Below are 23,491 nucleotides of genomic sequence, written 5' to 3'. Positions count from 1 at the left end.
AATCTCCTGAAGATGATTAGTTTCTTTTAGACAGTGGATAAAGTAGTTCAGTGATTGTTGTGAGCTGCGCAGGATCTAAGGTTTTTACCCTACTTACAAGCTAACAAGTTAACCTGCCAATATTACAGATGCTGACAGTAGACGCAAGATTTCTTGGTCAAAGACAAAGGACTTTATTTCTGACAGCAAAAGCAGTACCAGAGTGTCAAGGTCATTTTTGTTGGTTTTGCATGCCCCCAAGTCCCATAGCGGTGACACAAAGGGCCCCTGGTGGGTGTCTGTACTTGCAGTGGGTTCTGTTATAGGAGAAGAACACTGAGCACGGGCAATCTACTGCTTTTATATAAGTGGATGCAAGCCTGCTCTTTTGTCTAGGTGAAAACATTAACTCATCCTTCAAGGTTGCTCACTAAATACACAATCTTGAAAAATGACCCAGGAAAGAGCACTTATGGCCTTGTGTCCTTGGCACACCCAGCAAGAACGTGCAAGGACACTCAGGACCCATGGTGGATCGCCTCTCCCAACAATGACAGCACAAATTATGCAGGCACAGGTTTATTGACCACAATTTTTATTGTCCCTTTGAACTGTTATTTCTGCTCATTCCTTGATTTGAGAGAAAGCAATATAAGAACTAATATATCCAGTATAATTAAAACTTGCTTGAGCTCCTTTGTCCTCTTGTTGAAATTCTTAGTTTAAGACGCCTGTTTTTTTTTTTTTTATACAGCTTCTGGAAACCCTGGTGGCGTAGTGGTTAAGTGCTGTGGCTGCTAACCAAGAGATCAGTAGTTCAGATCCGCCAGGCACTCCTTGGAAACTCTATCAGGCAGTGCTACTATGTCCTATAGGGTTGTTATGAGTCAGAATCGACTCGATGGCAGTGGGTTTGGTTTTGGTTTATACAGCTTCCATTTCAGAATTAAATTGCTGAAGAGCTTGTAAATAGCATGGTGTTGTTTCTGGCCTCCATGTGGACTTTGCTGGTTCTCAGAGTTTATGGTCTCTTCCTCATCTTTCATATGGAAATATCTGGATCATGATGATATATGTACATGTAAATGCATTTATTCATGTATAAAATTGTGTACATTTTTCTATAAAATTAAGAAATCTAACATTTTTTCTTTGCGTTACTTTGACAGCTAGAATTAGTCTTAAACTTTGAAGAGCCTTTATTTTTTAAACATTTTCCCTCTAATACCCAGATGCTTAACTTTTGATAGAACAATAGTATTTAAGAAGAAAGATACGATTTCTGGGATTTTTTTAAAAAATGTATTCAAAGGATTGCATGAAAAGTGTATTAACTTGTAATATTAAGTTGAATGTTTTTCTAGTAATCAAGCCAATATAGAATTAACTGAAGATGGACATGAGAATAAAACTGTACATGAAGAACTGGCAGGTAATTTCACTGGTTTTAAAGTTTTTAATATTTACGGAAATACATAGTTTTTAATTTAGGTGATAAAGACATTGGTAAGAGAAAAATAATTAAAAGGCAAACCATATAGTCTTTAAAGTAGCTTTGGACAGGTAGAGTGGGATCACCGAAGTCACAATCTGAGTTACTAAGATTATTAAAAGTGCACTAATGAATTGACTTGATAGCAACAGGTTTGGGTTTTTGTTTTTGTTTTTTAACCATCTGATTTTTTGGGAGTGGGAAGATTTAAAATGTAAAACTCTGAGAACTATGTAAAAGTACAAAAAGTCAAAAAAACCTAAGATAATCTTGTAAATTGAATTCTCATTAAATTTTTCCCCCAAAATTACAATCTTCAAAGGTATCATTATGTTAATATTTCATGAAATTATTTTTATGCAGACTTTCTCCTTTGGAAATCAGCAATCTTCTTCTGGAATTTGACTTTTTTGACAGTGTGATCCTTGCATTTTTTAAATTTATTTTCATCAGAAAATTACAGTGATGATTTTGAAGAGGAAGAGGACACTGATGCACCTTTGGCTACTAAAGAAGAAGAGAGTCATTCCAAGGAAAATCCCCAGTCAGAAAAAGTAAATGTACCCAAACAGGTATACAGCAATGAAATGTTTTACAGCTTCGTCAACTTGGCTAGCTGTTGAAATACGCAAAGCTTGAAATATGGAGCTCTTCATAGTCTTACACAGTGTTGTCAAGTTATTCATCTTTTAACACCCAGTTAAACATTTTCTTAACTCTGAATGTCAATTTCATGTAAAGCTTCATGAAAACTCGTGAAGGTCGGTGATTTTATAAGGGATTTTTTGGCAAGTAATTTTCTTAATGTTAGGCTTCAGAAATTGAAAATTAACATCTCAAATCTAATTTTTTAACAAGTATACTGAGTTACATTTTTCTTTTTTAGGACTTGTCCTTGTGAAGTAAAATAAGTATACCCTCCTTAGTATTTATACCAGTGGTAGCATTATTGTCTGCAACATACTTGGCAAAGATAATTGCATTATCGTGTTTACATTCAGTGGTGCTGTACTCTAATTCTCTCAGTTATTACCATGGCTTGTTAAGGACTACTGCTACATAGTGACTACCACATAGAACTGACCTTTGAAGCTATGTAATAGTAGCTAGTAGGGCAATTATAAATTATTATATTGATTTTGATCTGGACATAGTCTCTTTGGAGCTGCGTGTTGGGACTAGATGTTTTGAACTTATGTGACATCATAGGCTCTCTAAATAGAAGAGAGAAAAACTTTCTGGGTGTAAATAAATGCCTGCATTTTTAAATCCACCAAGTACTTTGCCCTTGGGTATCTATATACTACTTAGTTTGGGGGGATAAAAGAAGATGACCTTGAAAATAACACCTGAAGATTAATGTGATCTGATAAGTATCCTTAGAAATTTAATGGGATTTATGGTTGGAATTAGAACATTTTATTAAATATGAATAGGTCAGTAGAAAGTACAGTAGTTGTTGTTAGGTGCCACTGAGTTGGTTCTGACTCATAGTGACCCTGTGCACAACCGAACAGAACACTGCCCAGTCTTGCCCCATCCTTACAATCGTTGTTGAGTACAGTAGTGTATGTAGTATATTAAGAAAATATATCCTGTGTAGAAATGTGTCAACCTAAATGTGGAAATGTAGTAGAGTTCTGGGTAAGAATCAAAATAGAAACGAATTGAAACTGTATTGTTTTGGAAGGATCGTACAAACTTCCTATCCTGGTAGAGAATATTTGTTGTTGTTATGTGCTGTCACTCATAGTGACCCTGTAGGACAGAGTAGAGCTGCCACATAGGATTTCCTAGGCAATAATCTTTATGGGAGCACATCTGCCACGGAGCTGCTGATGATTAGAATGCCCAGCCTTTCAGCTAGCAGTGGAGTGCTTAACCATTGCACCACCAGAGCACTTTATAGAGGATATAGGTGATACTAATTAGAAAACATTCTGAGAGAACCTATAGTACTGACAATAAACTTCAGCTGTTCTGCTGCTTCTAGAAGTGTTATTTCACCAAGAATACATTTGGTAAGTTCTTGATCTTTTTGAAAATTTTGTCTCTCAAAATATAGCTGAAATAGTACAAGTTACATTTGATCTTTAATTTTGAACAAGAAGGCAAAAGTGATTTGTGATGTTATAATGAGAGTAGCCATGTTTTTTTGGAGTTACAAAATTATGAGAAATTCTGACCAATGTAGGTGAATAGATGGCACATAACAACATAGCTTTAAATAAGGCTTATTAAGGTCTAAATATATTGCTGGTAATTGCCAAGGTTCTGAAAAAACTTTTAGAAGATCTTTCAGAGCTATAGTCTCTAGTCTTGGAGCATTATTGGTGAATGAGAGTGGTGAAAGAAACTTAGAAAGCACATGTCCTCATCTTTTCAAATGATTTTCAGAGTTTTATGTCTTTTTGCATTGTGGTATTATTACATAGCTTCGGTTTTAAATCATATCATTTTCTGTTACTTTAGGAAGAAGAGAAAACTGGCATGCTGGCTAATGGTAAATATTATATATATTCATATATTCATATATTTAGTTGGCAAGAATGATCTGTTTAGAATTCCATTTAAGTAATTCTGAGTAATTTGCTATCTTTGTTTATAAATATACCTAAGGAATTAAAATTCACAGCTTTTCTTAATAATATGTTTCTTATGCCTATCTTGAATCCATCCTGTTATATTTATGAATATTTTTGTTGTTAGTTTTCTTAGGGTCTTTGCCTTTAAATATAAATGCACCTTAGATCTGTATAAAACACAGATATGTTTTTTTATGTATGTTTATGTTAACCTACTCTCTTGTATATAGGAAAAAGAAAATCATATATATATATATATATGTTATCTGGAAACCTTGGTGGCATAGTGGTTAAGAGCGACAGGTGCTAACCAAAAGGTCGGCAGTTTGAATCCACCAGGTACTCCTTGGAAACTATATGGGGCAATTCTGCTCTGTCCTATAGGGTCGCTATGAGTCAGAATCAACTGCACAGCAACACACACACACAAAGTAAACATTTATCTTTGTTTTTATATACATTGCATATGATTAAAATAATATTAGAATAAGAGTCACACAAATTTCTCTACATTCCAGTTATTTTCCCCTTTATATTCTTGCAGTTGTGCTGCTTGATTCATTAGACTCCATTGTAGATGTCAACCTTGATGAACAGGATAAAGCAGCAAGTAAGCCACAGGCCCCACCAGAGATGACTAATAATGAAATGACAGGAACAGGTAAAAGTGCTTCAAGAACTGGTTGTTCTCTAACTGTGTAATATTTTATGACTAACTGACTTCATATTTAGGGATTTTAGAGATACTAAGAATTTTAAATCTCACATTTTTCTACTGTAGTTTAATGATTTAAATAATCTGACCTTGCTAATGGTGGCACTTACTGCTAATGGGCCAAATAAAGTATGTTTTTAAATAAACGTTTCTTAATAAATGAGTGAATAGTGTTGATGAAAAGTATACACTGTAGGCAAATATTAACTTTCTTTGCCTCTCCAGAGTATTCAGTTAAATTTGTCATGTGTCGGAGAAATGGGACTTCAGTCTTAACTGTGCTTTTCCACAGTTCCCTTTCTGTAGGAAAAAGCTAGGTCACATCCCCAAATTCTGAAATACATAGGGCCAACCAGATTTTTCTAAAGGTTGTAAAGGTCTGTAAAACAAAGCCTTTTCAAATTTTTTTTAAAAGCAGTGAAGCCTGTATCTCCAATTGAAATATCATATGGAAATTATATATGGTTTAAAGTGGTATTTTATCAGTATAAATATGTTTACATTTATAATATTTACTTACAAAATTAGAACAAGAATGCTTTTTTGAAATTGTTTAAATCAGCAATTATAGATACTTGTTATAGTACCACCAGATTTCCACTGTATTTGTATATTTTGTTTTTCATGTATAGGATTAAAAACAATTCTTGATTTATCACATACATAGTTGCAAGTGGGAACCTTCTAATCAGCATGCTTTGCAGTCTCAGGATACTGGTCAACTAAACTAATCTGAATGTTTAGAAAAAAGAGCAATGGGAAATGTTAGTTTCAATGTTAAAACACTAACCAGCTCTAAAGTCTGCTTGCATTTTTTTTAATTGAAGTACAGTATAGAAAAGTTCATATATCATAATGGTGTAACTCAATAAATTTTTAAATACTGAACACACCCATGTAACCAGCAACCAGATCAAGAAACAAAACATGACCCAAACCATAGGAGTCCCCTCAGATCTCTTCTTCCTTGTCACTGCCCTTCTAGGCAGTGACTTGCTTCATCCACTTCCATTTTTGATGTAAATATAAAAGTAAAAAAATTAAAACTATAAGACATGATTTTCCCACCAAGACATGTTACTCATTTGCTTTTTAATACCTGACTGTATCTGCCATGATGAAAGCATGTGCTGAGCTGAGGTCTTAAAAGCTTGCGAGCGGCCATCTAAGATGCATCAATTAGTCCTAACCCACCTGGAGCAAAGGAGAATGAAGAACACCAAAGACACAAGGAAAATATTAGCCCAAGAGACAAAAGGGCCACATAAACCAGAGACTCTATCAGCCAGAGACTAGAGGAACTAGATGGTGCCCAGCTACAATCAGTGACCGCCCTGACAGGGAACACAACAGGGAGTCCGTGACTGAGCAGGAGAAAAGTGGGGTGTAGAACTCAAATTCATGTAAAAAGACCAGACTTAATGATCTGAGACTAGAGGAACCCCATGTTACATGGCCCCTGGACTCTCTGTTAACCCAGAACTAAACCCATTCCTGAAACCAGCTCTTAAGACAAGATTAGACTGGGTTATAAAACATAAAATAATACTCGTGAAGAGTGTGCCTTCTTAGTTCATGGAGATACAGGAGACTAAATGAGCAGCTCCTGTCCACAGGGGGGATGAGAAAGCAGAAATGGATAAGGAGCTGGTTGAATGGACACGGGAAACCTGGGGTGGAAAGGGAAAGTGTGCTGCTACATTAGAGGGATTACAACTATATATAAATTTTTGTATGAGAAACTAACATAAGCGGTAAACTTTCAGCTAAAGCACAATAAAAAAGAAAAACTGTTGGACTTGACCATTAGGAAGTTGATTTTATTAAAGGAGCATTAGCAGGATGTTGGAACATGTATTGGATTGCAAAGTCAGAGGAGGGCATTACATTTGAAGAGAGGCAGACTATAAAGTGTTTGATGGCACGGGGAAGCAGAGAGAGAGTAGCAGTGTGAAGGGAGAGGTAGAATCTTTGAAAGGAATAAATCAATTTGGAAAAAATTAAGAATAGTTTTATCTAATGCAGAGAGTTTGGTTAAAGATAGTAGAAAAAGAGGGCAATAACTAATGGAGTCAATTTTTTATAGTTTGCTACATCAGGATGCCACTATGTCATCTCACCTTGCTGAAAAAAATTATTGAGCCTGCTCCAATTTCATACTAGTTGGCTATAGCTACATAGTACCTGATCTTGTGTATAACTCTACCTTTATGATGTCATTGTTGTCCTACAAGAAGCCCTGGTGGTATGATGGTTAAGCACTCACCTGCTAACCAGAAGGTCAGCAGTTCGAATCTACCAGTGGCTCCATGGGAGAAAAGACCTAGCAATCTCCTCCCGTAAAGATTACAGCCTAGGAAACCCCATAGGGTAGTTCTACTCTGTCCTTTATGGTCACTGTGAGTCCAAATGGACCTGAGAGCACGTAACAGCAACATTGTCTTACAGCCTTATTCACCATTCCTAACAGATTAAGGGGTGATGTTAAACCAAAACCAAACCAAAACTTGCCATCTAGTCAATTCCAACTCATAGTGACCCTGTAGGACAGAGTAGAACTGCCCCATAGGGTTCCCAAGTTGCAGCTGGTGGATTCGAACTGCCAGCCTTTTGATTAGCAGCCAAGCTCTTAACCACTGGGCCGCCGGGGTGATATTAGCATTTTATATTTCTCATGCACTTGCAGTATAATTATACCTAGAGATTACATTGATTTCAACAGGTATTTCTTATGGACAAAGCAATAGTGACATTGAAGCCCTACAGCAGGCTTATCATCATATAGCCCATTCTTTGGGAGATACAGACAAACAAAGATTTGAGAATAATGCAGTAGAAGATACCAAGAACTCCGTGAAAGATCATCCTCAAGACAATGACGATGAGTCCTCAAAAAACAACTCAACTACTGAATCTGGTAAAAGCTTAATAATAAATTTACATACTATTGTTCTATTGTTTGAGACCCTCTCTGAACAGTTTTCCGCGTAGCGTGATTTAAATACAGTTTACTGTGGTGATTGTTTCTCAGTCTCTGAACTATTTTAAAGGGTTTGTTCAAAATGAAACGCTGATTTCACTATAAAGTTAGAGGCAGACATGGGATAAAATTTCAGTTCCTCCTTCAATAGGCCTTGATCAAATTAAGACATCCCTTAAGTGTTTTCATATTTTTTACTCTTTTTCATGTATACATATATATAATATATGTATTTGCCATATCACACAAATAATGTGCACATTACACATTTTTTTGCCAACTGTGCAAACCCTTCACGATATTTTTGTAAGCATGCTATGCCACACATTATATGTGTGGGCACATTATTTGTGAAAAAATACGGTATTACAGTGGTTTTTCAAATAGAGAACAGTATTTTGGGATCAACTAAATACACTTATCAAAAAAATATGTGCATATGCACACCCATGTATGTCCACATGTATATCCATATTATGTATGTTGTTATTGTTAGGTACCGTTGAGTCAGTTCCTGACTCTGTGTACACAACAGAACGAAACACTTCCCAGTCCCCACAATCACTGCTGTATTTGAGCCCACTGTTGCAGCCACTGTGTCAGTCCATCTCACTGAGGATCATCCTCTGTTTCGCTGACCCTGTACTTTACCAAGGGTGGTATCCATCTTCAGGGATTGGTCCCTCCTGATAACATATCCAAAGTATGTGAGACAAAGTCTCATCATCCTGGCTTCTAAGGAGCGTTCAGTCTGTACTTCTTCCAAGACAGATTTGTTTGTTTTTCTGGCAGTCAATGGTATATTCAGCATTCTTAGCCAACGCCGTAATTCAGAGGTGTGAATTCTTTTTTGGTCTTCTTTATTCATTGTCCAGTTTTTGCATAAATATGAGGTGATTGAAAATACCGTGGCTTGGATCAGGCACACCGTAGTCGTCAAAGTGATAGCTTTGCTTTTTAACACTAAAGAAGAGTAAACACACACATATTTGGCGTACATTTATCAAACAAAATATTAAAGGAAGTTTGCCTAGCACAAGTAAGTTTACGGTAGAAATGGAGTTTATTGCATATGGAGTTTTGTTAACTATGTTAACTAGAGACACCTAGAGCTAATTATTTTGAGCACTTTATACATTTTTAGTAGCTACTTTCACTTTTTTCTCCCCTTAGATCTGCCCACAGTAGAAGAGCTGATGAAACCTATCAGAATAGATTCCTTTGGGGTCAGTGGTTTTGATTTACAACCTGTCAGGTATGAGTTTGGAATGTTATATAGCTTGTTTAGTTGGTTGAGCTTTTATTTGTTCTTATTTTGTCATTAGAAACTTGCAGAATAATTTGTTCTACATAAACATTTCCAGTGAATGGTTAATGTGTGGTATTATATCCCTGAGTGGTACAAATAGTTAATATGCTTGGCTGTAACCAAAAGGTGGGGGCTTCCAGTCTGTGCCTCAGAAGAAAGTCCTGGTAATCTGCTTCTGAAAAATCAGTCGTTGAACAGCCTGCAGAGCACAGTTCTCCTCTTGACATATGTGGTGTCATCATGAGTCAAAATCAACTTAACGTCGACGGGTACTCACTTACATGAATCTACCTATGAGTCATTGTTTTCTTCTTTTCATATTAGTCCCTACTTAATGTACCAAAATTCTCTTTTTTCTAAAAGGAAAATAAATGTATGGTACTAAAAAAGTTGCTGCCATTAAGTAGTCTTAAAGCTTTTCACTGAAAAATACTATCTCTTCATCTTCAAATAGCTCAGAGACAGTTGATTCAGATGATGTGGGAGAACATGAATTTTATTTTGTATATCAGTTGTAGATTTATTTTTTTTTATAAACGAGCTCATTTAGCACTTTGTCTCAGACCAGCCATCTCTTCTCACAGGATCAGTTCTTTGGTCACAAAAGAAATAGGCTGTGTGAAAGTGCTCTAGTTCTAGGATGGTTTGTTAGAAGCATGTGGGACACTGCTGTCATCCTCCAACACAGAGTAGCAACAGAGTAGCGCATCACAAGATCTTGTCATAAGAACACTTTGCATGTATATAGCACTTACACAGCACATCCAGCGTTTCACGTGATTCTCATAACAAGTAGGACAGGGGTCTTATCCCCCTCCCCAGCTGATGAAACTGAGGTAAACCCACTTGAGTAGTGGAGCTCTCATGAGAACTAGATGATGATGGTGATAATAACAGCTGACCTTTATCACATGCTTACTCTGGGCCCGAAACTGCAAATTTCTTTGCGTACATTATCTAATTTAATCCTATAGCAACTCCATGAGGTATATTTTGTTATTATTTCATTTCATGGATAACAAAACTGAGGCTTAAAGAAGTTAAATAAATTGCCTAAGGAACATAGGCAGTCCATGTGCTTAACCATTTATATTGTCAAATCCTTCATCTACATGAAATATTTCCGTAAAATAGCTTGTCACTCTTTCATGTAGTCACTTGTTCATTATACGATAGCCTCATCGTGTAAATCCACTTGGAGTGATTTCTTGGCCTTGTTTCTACATATGTACCAGTTGAGAGGAAGGGATGAAGTGAAGCTTACACCAAAATCCGTCCACTTGAATGCCAAATCTAGTGTTTCTTCCCTGAGTTGTAGTGCTGCTATTTAGTACTTTTAAAGGACAGATTGAGCTTCCTCATCGTTGCAGTTTGGGGTTATGTTCATGTTTCTAAAGAAATTTTCTTAAACATCTTTTGTCTTTGTTGGTGTAAGTGGAACCATTTTAGTAATGTGAATTCTGAAACAGATTTTTACATTTGTGTTTAAAAACTGAGAACAAGTACATTGATATTAAATACAGAACAATAATTATAGAAATATCAGTTTTATGAACTTTAGTACCTGTATCTAAAAAACCTTTAGTAAGCTGTAGAATAAGTAATGCTAATCTCTGTTACAGATAATCTTTGAAATACTATAGCTTAACACCATCAAAAATGTTATTTCCTGTTCACATCACTGTCCCCCATGGGTCAGCAGGAGTGGGGCTCTGCTCTACACAGTCATTTAGGGATCCAGCCTCTTCTGTCATCAACACATGGTTTCAAGGTTGTCATGCATCATCCAACCAGTCCATAAGGAAAGGAATGTTTCCTTTGGGATAGTTTCCATGTTTTTATTCCCCATTTATCTAGTTGTCTGAAATGTTACATTGCACCTAAAGTATTTTTAACCCCAGGAATTATTTTATTTCAAAATCCTAATGATTTTTGTTTGTTTTTAATTTGCTAGTATATGCCCAAACCAAAAAACCAAACCCAGTGCCATCGAGTCGATTCCGACTCATAGCAACCCTACTGCTAGTATGTACTGTGATGAAATTTGTACTTTTTAGTTTTTATACTCTGTGTCTCATTGGCATAAATTGTAATTGCTTCTTAGTTTCTTTTCGAAATATGTAAAACATTTTCCCTGTCTCAAATGCATGTTGACTTCACAAGAAACTATGGATGAAAGCTATATTACAAAAAGTTAATTTAAGTTTTTTTAATTTTATTTTTTTCTTATACGAAAGCATTCTCAGCTTGTTTGGTTCGGCTTTTCTTTAAAGTATACCTGAGAGTTATCATATAATTCTTTATATTGTACTTTACTGCATTCAGATTATTTGAAATTAAAAACAATTCTGTGATACTATGCACCTGTACTTTGTTAAGCAGAATTGTAAATAATGTATTTAACATTAATAACTTAATTTGAATAGTTGTAGAAAGATGTTAAAAAAACTGCAGTTTGAGGGGCCACACATTATGCAGGGTTCATTCTCTCCTGCTTTCTTCCGTAGCTCTAAAATACTGGCTGATAATAAAGAAACTGAATTTGTTAGCCCTTTACTTAAGACAAACTCAAATGTTGAGTTTCAAGAGCCACACCACGTGAACCAATTTTTTGACAAAAATGATGAGAATGTGGTTTTACAAAAGACAGCAAATGAAGGTATAGAAAATAGCTGTCCACGAGTAACTGCTACAGAAGAACACATAGATAAAATGTACCTTGATGTTTTGAGGAGAAGACTCTCTGTTGATCCTTCATTATTACCTCAGGATGACAAAATTAATAAAGTAAGTATCTATACTCTGAATTGATTTGATATATTGAGAAACTAAGTTATATCTAAGTATGTAAGTATTATTTATAAATTTGTCTTCTTAAGCTAGTGGGATTGATGACATACCAACCTCCACAGCAGATCCTGGATACTTATAAGTGATACGTACTATGGCATCTTCAGGTCCCCAAACTCAAGAATACCATTATAGAGTTAGCTTTCTTTTAGAAGCCTTTCTTTACGTTTTTCTTTTTCTTCAGTAAGCATAGACCAGAATTTGATAGGATAAGAAAATAAAGTTTACTCATCACTGTAGTACTGTTGTTCAGTCTTTCCGTTAGTCTGCAAGAGTAAATGGCATTTTATATGAATGCTGTTAGCAACTATGAAGAAACATATTTCACTATTTCTTTTTCCTCTAGTCTTGATCTATTCTGCTTTATCGTTTCAGTGATCACAATATCCTATTTGTATTTTATAGTTTTTAATTATGTGTTTATCATAAGTCATCTCTAGTTTTCTTTGTGCAATACTAAAAAAAAAAAAAAACTTTTTTTTTTTTTTTTTTTTGCAGGGTATTAATTTTTTAAAACATCTTGAGAAGTCTGGAAGGAAAAAGATAATATTTTAAGTCATTTTCAAATATGTTCCTCCATGTTCATTCTAGTAATTATACATCTGGCAGACTTATTTTGTTATTTGGCCATATTTCCTTTGTTTTAAGTTGTGCTTCAGAATACTAAAATTCTAGTGAATTAGACTTAACTTTACTGTAGTGGTTTGCCTTCTACAAAGTGCATTATTTAATGTCACTGCAGTTTTGCCAGCTGTTACATCTTCATTTACAACTATAATTGCAGTTCATTTAAATACTAACAAGTTTCTCCTTGTATACAGACTTTGATATCTCAACTCAGTTTTAGAGAAGAAGGGGCTGTAATTGGTAAAGAGCTGCTGTATAAGAAGGCTAGAAGTGCACCTCCTTTACTTAAAAGAAAACCCCAGAGTGGATTATATGCATCAGTTAGGAGCTCAGGCTATGGCAAACCCAATTCACCATCCAAGACGTTTTCTACTCTTGAAAAGAAAACTTCAAAGGACATTACGAAGAACAAAAACTTGAGATCTGTTCCCACCTCAAATCAAGCTAGGAAAAAGGGTAATCGGATATTCTTTTCATAAAATTTTGATAGTGCACATGTGCCATTATTGAAAAACGACTTTAGCCCACTGAGAGAAATCAAAATTGAGAATTCAGGAAGAGGACATTCTGGTATGAAAGAACTGGCAGACTTTAGCTATGGTTGGGAACAACATGCCACTCAGCTGCCAGGTCCTAAGGAGAATCACAACGTTAGTAGATCACACCCCATTCATTGGCCACATTAATAAACCCCCAGTAATTTGGGAGGTTAATGCCTTCCTTTATAATGACTTGAACAATTCCTTATGAATGTTTTAAGGAATTTATCTGGAAAGTTTATTTATATCAGATAGACCAATTAAATATGATCACAACTCTGTAAGGAAAAGTTCTCCGTGTCCAGGCCTGGGGAAAAGAATGAAAAGAAATCTTTGAGTGAACGACTCTTGGTGACTTGTTTCTTCTTTTGACTTTTCTGTATTTCTTATTACATTTTTAATGGAAAAAAATAAACTTTACATTGTAAAAATTCTCATTTTGAATAAATTATGTTAAAAATATAAATTTTGAGGTTCTTCATTTACCTCCAAGGCTGAGGCAATCAAATAATGTTTATTGAATGGTCCACTCAGGACCTGTAGTATTTGAATGTGGGCCTTAAGTTCTCATCTAAGTATTTCCCTTAAACATTCTTTATTATTAACTGAATAATATATTACCCTTAGAATTATCTCTGCTGTTTTGGGGATTTACAAAGTACCTGAAAACTTGACCAGAATGTACATTAATCACGTTTTTCTGGTTTAATATATGTTACCAGAGTACTATAGCAGTATTATTTAATATTTTAAAATCAAATTTACGTTGGCTGTTATAAAATCTTCTTGCAATTTGTATTACTCTCTTGCTATTATCGGGTTGCTATGAGTTGGAATCAACTCGATGACACTGGGTTTGGTTTGGGTTTTTTTGGTTATTGCTATTATATCTTGACATACATTGTTTAGAAAAGTTGCGCTTTGAAAGCACATTGAATCTGAACTAAAATGCTTCAGAAAGTTATCAGCTACTTTTGATCATTTGGAAATGCGTTATTATTGCTGTGAACATTTGAAAGAATAATTTATTTAAAGTAATAAAGCCTGAGGTTATCCCAGCTCACATTCTCTTTGCATTTATTTAGTTCCATGTCATTTGACAGGAGTCTTGGGTCAATTAGGCATCTGTGTCAAATTGAATAGAATGCTGATCACAGGTGGCAATTCTGAATGCACTGTCCATTTTCACAGTCAAACAGCTGTGCTTTGTTTTGAGCTCTTCATTTTATCTTAGTGTTCCCACTGTATTCATACTTATTTATTGTTACTTAATTGCTGAATATACATTCAACTTTGTTTGCATTTATGGTGCTCTCAATGAGTTTTTTGATGAGTTATCTATTGTTTACAATATTTAGAAATCTTATCTGGAACAAAAGTCATTAAGCCTGCAGCTTTGGGCACACCAGCTCCCAAAACTGAAAGTTGCCTGGCTACTACTCCTGAGAAGTCTGAAGATCCTATACAAATTGATTCCTGTGTTCAGTTTCCGAATGTAGGTATTGAATTTCAAATAAATATTTGTAATGTTTTTATGTTCTAAAATCATATTTAAATGAAATTATAAATAATGAAATATAAAAAATACATGAAATTTCTCTTCCCTCAAGAGTGATATTCTAGTCACCCTTATAAACATTTATTGCCTCTCTTATATAATAGTATGTCATTTTTGTTTGTGTGTTTTTTTCCTAACAACCTGTATTTTAATATTACATGTAAATCTGCCATAATGAGGAAATGCCTTCCCTTAAAAGGATTCCTTAGGATACTCTGGTGGGAACAAGGAGACAGAATTACTTATGTTTAGAAGAGCTCAGGAAGCAGAGGAAAAATGGAGGGGTGCACAAGCCCTAATTGAGCAAATTAAAGTCACATTCTCAGATAAAGAAAGAGAGCTGGAAAATAAGATGGAAGAACTAAAGAAACAACAGGAAAAAGAACTCTTCAAATTAAATCAAGACAATTATATTCTTCAAGCAAAGGTACTACACAATCTTTCATTGATTGAAAAAGAATCTGTACTCCCTGCTAAATTCATTGTCATCCTTCTATTCCTGGAGTTGTTTGACTTGACATACTTGCTGTATAAAATAGAGACTTGATTCTGACAGTACTGCCTTGCAGGACAGCCTAAATTGAAGCCTGGGGTGGGGGGCAGGGTCTAAATTTAAATTGGCTCATTTTAATCCTTTTCTTCCGTTAGCAGTCCTTTTTAAAACAAATCTTAGTTCTTTGTGACCTTCAAAGAAAACAAAGTTTCAGAAAGAATTGTAGAAGGTCTAGACTCAGAGAATGACAGTGTTAGTATTTCTGAGTTACATCCCTAAACGAACCATCAGTACAAAACATCACTATACTGATTAACTGTAGTTGGTGTTAGATGAAATTCCAGTGTGGCAAATATTATAAGACAACACCTTGAGTTTTCTTTTCTTCCTCACTTCTCACTTCTTCCTTTTCTTCCCCAAATAAAACAATTTCTGCATTTTCTCAAAGTTAAGTAGCCTTGAAGAAGCAAACAAAAAACAAAGATGGCTACATTTTGGAGAAATAACTGATCCTGTCACTGAAGAAAAACTGAAGCAAATCCAAAAAGAAATACAGGAACAAGAGACACTTCTTCAAGGATATCAACAGGTGTGTTAATTCTTCACTGCATTGTGAGCTTGTTCCTGAGATCCTGAGGATTATAAAAATGAATGTTATTAAAATGTTTCTTTTTGTTTTATGGGAAATGGAAATTCTGGCAAGAAGAAATAATAATTTAACTAGTTTACACATTTCTCATAGGCAGAATTAAAGTCATTAAAAGCATGGATTCTGGAATCAAAGAATCTTTGCTCCTTCACCTACTGTGCAGCCTTGGGCAAATCAGTTCACCTCTCTAAGACAGTTTCCTTATCCATGAAATGTGAATATCAATAATAATAAAAAATACCTCCGTCTTAAGGTGGTTGTGAAATTAATATAAGACAGAGGAAACCAACCTCTTAGCAAGTGCCTGGCACACAGTAACTAATCAATGAATATTGCCTGTTATTATGTTTAATAGCCATGTTCCTTTGAAACTGTCCTAGTTTTCTAAAATGCCTTTTAATAGATAATATTAGCTACCTTTAATATTATATTCAGGACTATGAATCTGAAATCAATTGCTAGTGCCCTGGCAGTGAAAAAAAATTGAACTGAGTGTGAGAAAATCTGTGTCCTACAGAAGGTAGGCACTTGTGATGTGTGGCAATCTCGGTAATGCTGACTTGACAGACAGCCAGGACAGGTTTAGTGGTCTGCAGCATGAGATTTCATCTTAGTTCCTCGCCTCCCAGCCCAAACTCCTTGTTTCTTACTTCCCTCCCCTTCTCCTTCTCTCTCATTACAGTTCTCTCTTTTGACAACCATAGCCTAAGCATTGAGCCTGTTAGTGACAAGTATTATCACTCAGTAACATCCAGGGAAAGCATTGCCACATCAGTAACTATGACATTTGCTATAAATGAAAGAGTACTGCAGTACTTGCAGGATACTCATAGTGCCCTAGAGTTAGTGAAAACTTTCAAAACTTGGCCTGCTGTTCTGATCTTGCCATGTAGAGTGAGTGTTTTTAAAAGGAGTATTCCACAGACCCATAAGTGTGCCAACCTCTTCCGGCAAAGGTAATACAAAATTTATGTATGTAAATATTTTTCTGAGGGTTCATTAACTCTGCGGATATTTAAGCACAAACTTTGTGCTAGGCACTATGCCAGACGTGGGTCAGATAGTCCATAGTTTTCATTAGATCCTCAAAGGTCCTTGGTTTCAGCACATTTAAAGAGATTAATGAGCGAAGTAATTAGCACATGATCCAGCTGATTATTCTCTTTCTATTACAGTATAAAGCCTCTTTTAGATTAACCATTAACATTATTTAAACAACAATCACTTCATTTTTACATATTAACATAAACAGAAAATATTGTTAGGAGTCATTAAAGAGATACCTTCTCCCTCTGATCTCAACTGTTTGAGTTACTCTTTAGCTCAGGCCTCACAGTGAAATGGGTCTGGTCAGTCTCTGCCTTAACTGGCAGAAACACCTTTAAGGCAGGCTTCAGAAACAGGCATGAGCATTCATTGCTGCTAAATCTAGTTACCTCACCACTAGAAGAAGCCAGCCTTATAGAATGTCTCTCCAGCCATAATTTTTCTCTCTCAAGCCAAACACAAAAAAGAGGGTGCGAACGGTCTCACTGGGCCCTTCCGCCCTGGCCTGTGCAGTCAGGATGTGGTTATTCCTGCAGCTGGTCACCCATTTACTCCTGTGCAGTCCAGTGCATTATACTGACATTAGGATCTTGCTTTGGGAATTTTTACAACTTTTTTTTTTTTTCAAGCAAGCATTTTGAACATTTTGGCAAGAGTCATTTTTACGTGCCAAGTTTTCTCTTGAGATAATACAATGTGTTTGAAAAGATTTTCTTTGCTTAAATACTGAAGAAATTTATAAGATCTTTAAGATATTTAAAGGACTTACCTGTTGCGATATTATAATATGTAAATACAACTGACTTTTAACCAAAATGTAATTTTCTATTTTTAAACAGGAAAATGAAAGATTGTATAATCAAGTGAAAGAGCTCCAAGAACAAAACAAGAAAAATGAGGAGCGAATGTTCAAGGAAAACCAGAGTTTGTCCAGCGAGTTAGCTTCCTTAAAGTGAGTCTTTTTTAAATTCTTAAAATCAAATATATTTAGAATTATTCTAAGCATTTATTGTTATATTAATAATGACACATTTTCTCTTAGAATTAAAAACATTTGTACACTGATGTACAGTTTTACAGCTTGAATTTTTAATATTCAGTGAATTTTTCTTTTGGCATTAAATGACTAATACATACTTTAAAATTTTTGGCTTGCTCATATTTAAGTTCGACATGACTTTCAGAAAACCGGGTATACAGTATTCCTCTCGACTGGACATTAAGCCTGGTATACTTGAGCATTTCCTAAGAAGCCAGGTGATTAACATCAGTTAAAAGTAATATCACTTACTGTCTTAGGTCAGGTTGCCTAGAAGCAGAAGCTGAGGCAGGGATCCTTGTTGAAGAGAATCACTGGAAGTCTACTCTCAGAAGCAGGGGAGCAAGAGACTCAAGATAGGGCAAGGGAAAGCTAGGCGAGAAAGTGGTCGCAGCTAGGGACTGGCTTCTTTCTGCTCCCATGAGGAGGCTCTGGAGACAGGATTGCACTATAAGGTTGGTCCCCACTTGAGGCAAGGGCAACGTTTTGTACGCTAAGCCCGTCAGTCCTGGCTGAGATGTGCCCCATGAAGGGTGTGGAGGGTATTTTCCTGGACTAGGAGGTAAGGGTTCCTGTTTGGCTGAGGGCATTTCTCCAGAGAAATGAAAACCCATGAGTTGTTATGACCCAGCTCTTGCTGCAGCAGAAGAATGGGACACCAGCACCTACTTAGGAATCACGGCTCGTATTTCAGAGGTGTTTTGGATGTTAATGTCTGCAACTTTAACATATTAAGTGAAGTAAAAAAGCAGAGCTCACAAACACAGACAAGCTAGGGTACTATCTTCTTTTAGAAAATGACTAAATATGCGTCATTCTACGTGAACACCTAATTACTGGTAGGAATGCTATCAGGAGAAGTTTCTTTGACTGTGAATGTCATCGTATTTATTCACATAATTCTTTAGGAGCTAAGAGGCAGGGCTGCCACTAGACCATACTGATCTTTCATGCGAAATAGAAAAAGGCACACCATCTGGCAGACACAGCCAGCAGGTACAGCAGAGGGCACCTTTGCGGAAATTAGAAAAAGCCCCTTTCTCCAGCTAGGTGGTGCCCCATTGAGCATGATAATCTGCACGTTCCTGGTACGTGAAAGCATTTACATCTGCTTTCTTTCCAGACACTTCAGTGAAGTATTTTCAAATATCACATCTTATACCACCTAGCTGTTAAAAGAGAGTATCTGTCCTAGGATCCAAAACTGTATCTCTAAATGAAATTTTAACAATGAAAGAAATGATTTCTTTAGCACATTTGGGTTAGATGATCTTATATGGGTTCCTAAACTCCTTATATAATGTCTCTGTGGAAAAAACGACAACAAAAAGAAGAGCACTGGTGGCGCAGTGTTTAGCTCTCAGCTGCTCACTGGCAGTTCAGACCCAACCAGTAGCTCTGCAAGAAAAAGGCCTGGTATTCTGCTCTCCTGGAGATTACTGCCTAGAAAACCATATGGGGCAGTTCTACTCTGTCACATGGGGTCACTCAGTTGAAATCAACTCAGCAGCACCTAACAACAACAGTGTCCAAGTAGTAGACCATGTCTGTTTTTAGTCTATTAGTGTCCATGTGTAAGACTGGCAAAGAAAAAACAAGAGCGGGGGTCTATGGTGATGTGATAAGGGGTATACAACACCGCAGGACATTTTCTAGGACATTATTTTTTTCTCTGAGAATTGGGAGGAAATACTTTTATATTATAAATTAACCAGTACATTATTTTTCTTAGGCTTTCTAGTCTTTTAGTCTAAACATATACATTTCTGTTAAAGTATACTTCCCTTTCAGTATTTTAACCTTTAGAGTAAATTTTTTTATCTTCAATAACACGTAGTTTCAGTGTCCATTAGAGTTTTTAATTTTTAAGAAATGAATATTTTATATTAAAAGCAGTACGTTGTAAAAACATCTTTTGTTTTCAAAATAAATCAGAGAACAAATGCATGAAAGTCGTTTCCTGTCTCGAGTAGTTGAAGACTCAGAGCCCACCAGAAACCAGAGTTTTACAGAACTGTTAGCAGAACTCCGAATGGCACAGGTAAGTTGCATAAGGATTTTAACTATTAAGGATAGTAAAGATTATTATAAAATCCCCATGTATGTGAAACATCCGTTTTTGTAATTTGTGAATACAGTCTGTTTTTAAATTTCATGCCATTTGAAGATTAAGATGAAATATCTATGATTATAATCCAGCGTATATATGCATATGATCTTAATGTAGCATATTAATTAGTATAATAGTTATCATATGTATAGTGACCTTAATATAGAGGAAACTATGTAATGCTGGTTTTAGATGGCATCCTCTTTATAATTCAACATGTCATTAGGAATTTCTTACTGGAGCTATATAGGAATCATAACCTCATTTAGGGTATGTGTATTTCAAGTAAATTCTTCATTAGGAGGTGTTCAGCTACAATAGGAAAAAAATCCGAGGCAATTATTCACCTTAAAAAGTTGGTTGGATTTATACCTGTCTTCCTTAGTGGTCTGTGCACTTCTGGGGGGCAGAGAGAGTCTGTGTCTTACAAATATATGTATATCCCAGCCAACACAAAGGTGTAATGTAATAGCTGCTCCATAACTTATTAACATTTTATATTTAATGATAAAGAGTTTGGCCTAGAATTTTCTAAAGCAGTATTAATTAGTCAGGGAATTTTTGGATTTTGTGGCAGGTTAATTCTGTTTTAAGCATGATTTTTATCATTGCTGTTCTCAGGAGCTATGTGCTTATAACCAAAAAAAAAACCAAACACATTGGTGTCGAATCGATTCCGACTCATAGTCATAGCAACCTTATAGGACAGAGTAGAACTTCCCCATAGGGTTTCCAAGGAGCACCTGGTGGATTTGAACCGTCGGCCTTTTGGTTAGCAGCCATAGCATTTAACCACTATACCACCAGGGTTTTTTATGTGCTGATAGCACTCACCAATCCTTGTTCTCCGCCACGTTTTCAAATATGCCCTGTGGAGGGCAGTTACTTTAAAAAAATGGTAGCACTAAAGTAAAAAACCCTTCTAATCTATTTGAATAACTATGTAAATTAGAAAAATTTCAATTGCATACTACTTTTTAATAATAAATTTATTACAAAAAGTTGGTTACATAAATTGAGACATACCATATTTTAACAACTGATGTATAAAAGATTTGGTAGTATGTAAAATGCAGCTTCACATATGACTCTGTTAGAGAACTGTCTTTGAATGTGTGTTTTGTGTATATGCATAGAATGATTAGATAGGTAGGTAGGTAGAAAGAAGGGAGGGGGAAAAGGGAAAGAAGAAAGGAAAAAAAAGACCGAGCCCCCATATCAATGGGTCTCAAAAATTAGCAAGTTAAAACAGAAATTAATACAGCTAAAGTTTTTGAAGGCTTAGAAGAACATGGTAAGGGCCCTTCCATTAGCTTCCTTTGAAGCCTGTTATTAGTGACCTTTTAAAAGTACTGTTTTGGACATGTATTTCTAGAAAATAGGAAATTTGAAAATTCCTATTAAAAACTCCTAAAAATGCTGGATAAAATATAATGAACACCTCATAAATGCATAACCAAGCTCTCAAGAAAGTATGGGAAATCTCTAGGGACAGAAATTTAGAGGGGATGAAAACCTAGTGTTAAGTGTCTGTTCCTCAGGCTCCCAGTTCAGCAACCAAGGGGCTTAGGCTTTAACAGCGAAGTGGAGACAGGACACCAGAACTTCAAAGGACCATGTCCTTAAATGTTAAGAAAGTTTGTCTGCCTTCAGTTGCTCTCTGAGTAGAAAGGGAAAAAGCCTCCTCTGCTTGGTGTCATGATTTACTGGTTCTTCAATATAAATGATACCTCTGCCACTTTTGAGTTTTAGGATTTGAATTGACACAACCTGTATAAGGGCTGATCATGCTCAAACTGAATAAATAACAAACAGTAGTCCCGAGTCAGTGATAACCTCTAGAAGAAACAAATGCACAACAACTTCTGGAGGTTTATGCCCTTAACCCAGCTCACATGGTATTCCCGCAGATAAGATCCCACTGACTAAGTGTTCACAATGCAGAATTATAAAACCCCAAGAAGCAATGCACCATGAGCAGGCATCAGAAGGTATAACAAACAGCAAGATTAGAGCCCCTATAGAATTATTGAATAGGGAAAATAAAGAGGCTCAAAATGGTTAAAGATATAAATAAATGAGAGGAAATTGCAAAACGAACAAATTATCAAAAACAGACTAGACAAATTCAGAGGAAAAAAAAATACTGCCCTTGAAATAAAATATTCTACTAATTAAAAAATCAGTGAAATAATTAAATAGATGTTGACGGTAGTGGTGTTAGGTGTCGTCGAATCAGTTCCAACTCATAGTGACCCTGTGTACAACAGAACGAAACACTGCCCAGTCCCACAGCATCCTAACAATCGTTGCTACATTGGAGCCCCTTGTTGCAGCCCCTCTGTCAGTCCGTCTCATTGAGGGTCTGCCTCTACTTCACTAAGCATGCTATCCTTCTTATTAAACAGATGATCATACACAAATCAGAAAAAAAATTAGTAAACTGGAATATAGATCCAAGGAACTTACCCAGTGTGAAACAGAAAAATAGAGAAATGAGAAATATCAAAAATATTAAGAAATATGAGGTGTTCTAATATATATTTAAATATTTAAAAGTTAATAACTGAGAACCTTCTAGAAATGATCAAAGAGATAAATTCCCAGATTCAGGAAGCATAGTAGATCCTGAGCAGGATAAATAATAAAAACACCAGTTTCATTGTGGTGAAACTGCCAAAGACAGGGAAAATTTTAAATCATGAAAAAGAAATGTGTTAGTTTAAGATAATACAGTTATTTGGAGATTTGTATATTTGTGTAAATACTGGAAAAAGGAGTATAGATATACCTATATTTTCATTCACTTTGGTATTTTGATTTTAAGTAGTTTAGAGCAAAATCGGCCATGCTGGAATAAATCTGTAATACAATATTCATATCAAGTAGACTTATATATCATCTAATTTGTACCTAGTTGATTAATACCAATTAGTGTATTCTTAAAATATTACATGGCTCTTTATAAAGTATGGATGGAAACATGATAAAAGCTAAGATCCTGAAATGTTTCCTTTTAGTATCAGGGTGGGTAAGAGAAAGGTGCTTACTGCAGTGCAGTCAGTCTTTATCAGGCACGTACCAGGTAGCAGGCAGTCATCCAAGCACTGGACATAGAGACATCAATAAGACAGACATGGACCTTGCTATCTAAGAACATATATTCTAGCAATAAGTAAACAAATGGAATACTTACAGATAGTAGTAAGTGATTTGAAGAAAATTTTAAAAAGAGAATAATGTTGAGGAGTGGAAGCAGCATTCGGAAGCGTGGTCAGGGAAACTCTGAGAAAATGCTTGAGAGCTGAAGAGAAGAAGCCAACCATGTAAAGATCTAGCCTTCCAGCCAGTGGGAAGAGCAAATGCAAAAGCCCTGAGGCAGAAACGGGCTTGTTACCTTACAGGATCGGAGGACTCTGTGGCGGAAATGAGTAAATAAGGATGAGAGCGGTAGAAGATAAGGCCAGAGAGGCAGGCAGAATGTCTCTGAATGTCTGCATGATAACTTAAAAGGAGACC

General features: G+C 35.7%; 1 protein-coding gene across 4 annotated transcripts in view; it reads left to right on the top strand.

Annotated features, from left to right (window-relative positions):
• CEP162 (centrosomal protein 162) overlaps window positions 1–23,491 on the top strand; it is an 80,335-nt gene that overhangs the window by 18,822 nt on the left and 38,022 nt on the right. For all 4 annotated transcript variants that reach the window (XM_049896625.1, XM_049896634.1, XM_049896606.1 and 1 more), the window contains exons 6-18: window positions 1,344–1,411; window positions 1,925–2,043; window positions 3,944–3,974; window positions 4,601–4,717; window positions 7,494–7,688; window positions 8,925–9,006; window positions 11,568–11,847; window positions 12,732–12,993; window positions 14,435–14,571; window positions 14,834–15,061; window positions 15,576–15,716; window positions 17,663–17,775; window positions 19,798–19,903. In XM_049896625.1, coding sequence (XP_049752582.1) covers window positions 1,344–1,411; window positions 1,925–2,043; window positions 3,944–3,974; window positions 4,601–4,717; window positions 7,494–7,688; window positions 8,925–9,006; window positions 11,568–11,847; window positions 12,732–12,993; window positions 14,435–14,571; window positions 14,834–15,061; window positions 15,576–15,716; window positions 17,663–17,775; window positions 19,798–19,903 — 1,879 coding nt within the window. The remainder of the gene's footprint in view (window positions 1–1,343; window positions 1,412–1,924; window positions 2,044–3,943; window positions 3,975–4,600; window positions 4,718–7,493; window positions 7,689–8,924; window positions 9,007–11,567; window positions 11,848–12,731; window positions 12,994–14,434; window positions 14,572–14,833; window positions 15,062–15,575; window positions 15,717–17,662; window positions 17,776–19,797; window positions 19,904–23,491) is intronic.

This window comes from Elephas maximus, chromosome 1, assembly GCF_024166365.1.
Source record: "Elephas maximus indicus isolate mEleMax1 chromosome 1, mEleMax1 primary haplotype, whole genome shotgun sequence".
NCBI classification, from domain to species: Eukaryota; Metazoa; Chordata; class Mammalia; order Proboscidea; family Elephantidae; genus Elephas; species Elephas maximus.
Note: the sequence above shows the minus strand (reverse complement) of the source record. Positions and strands in the feature narration are given on the sequence as shown.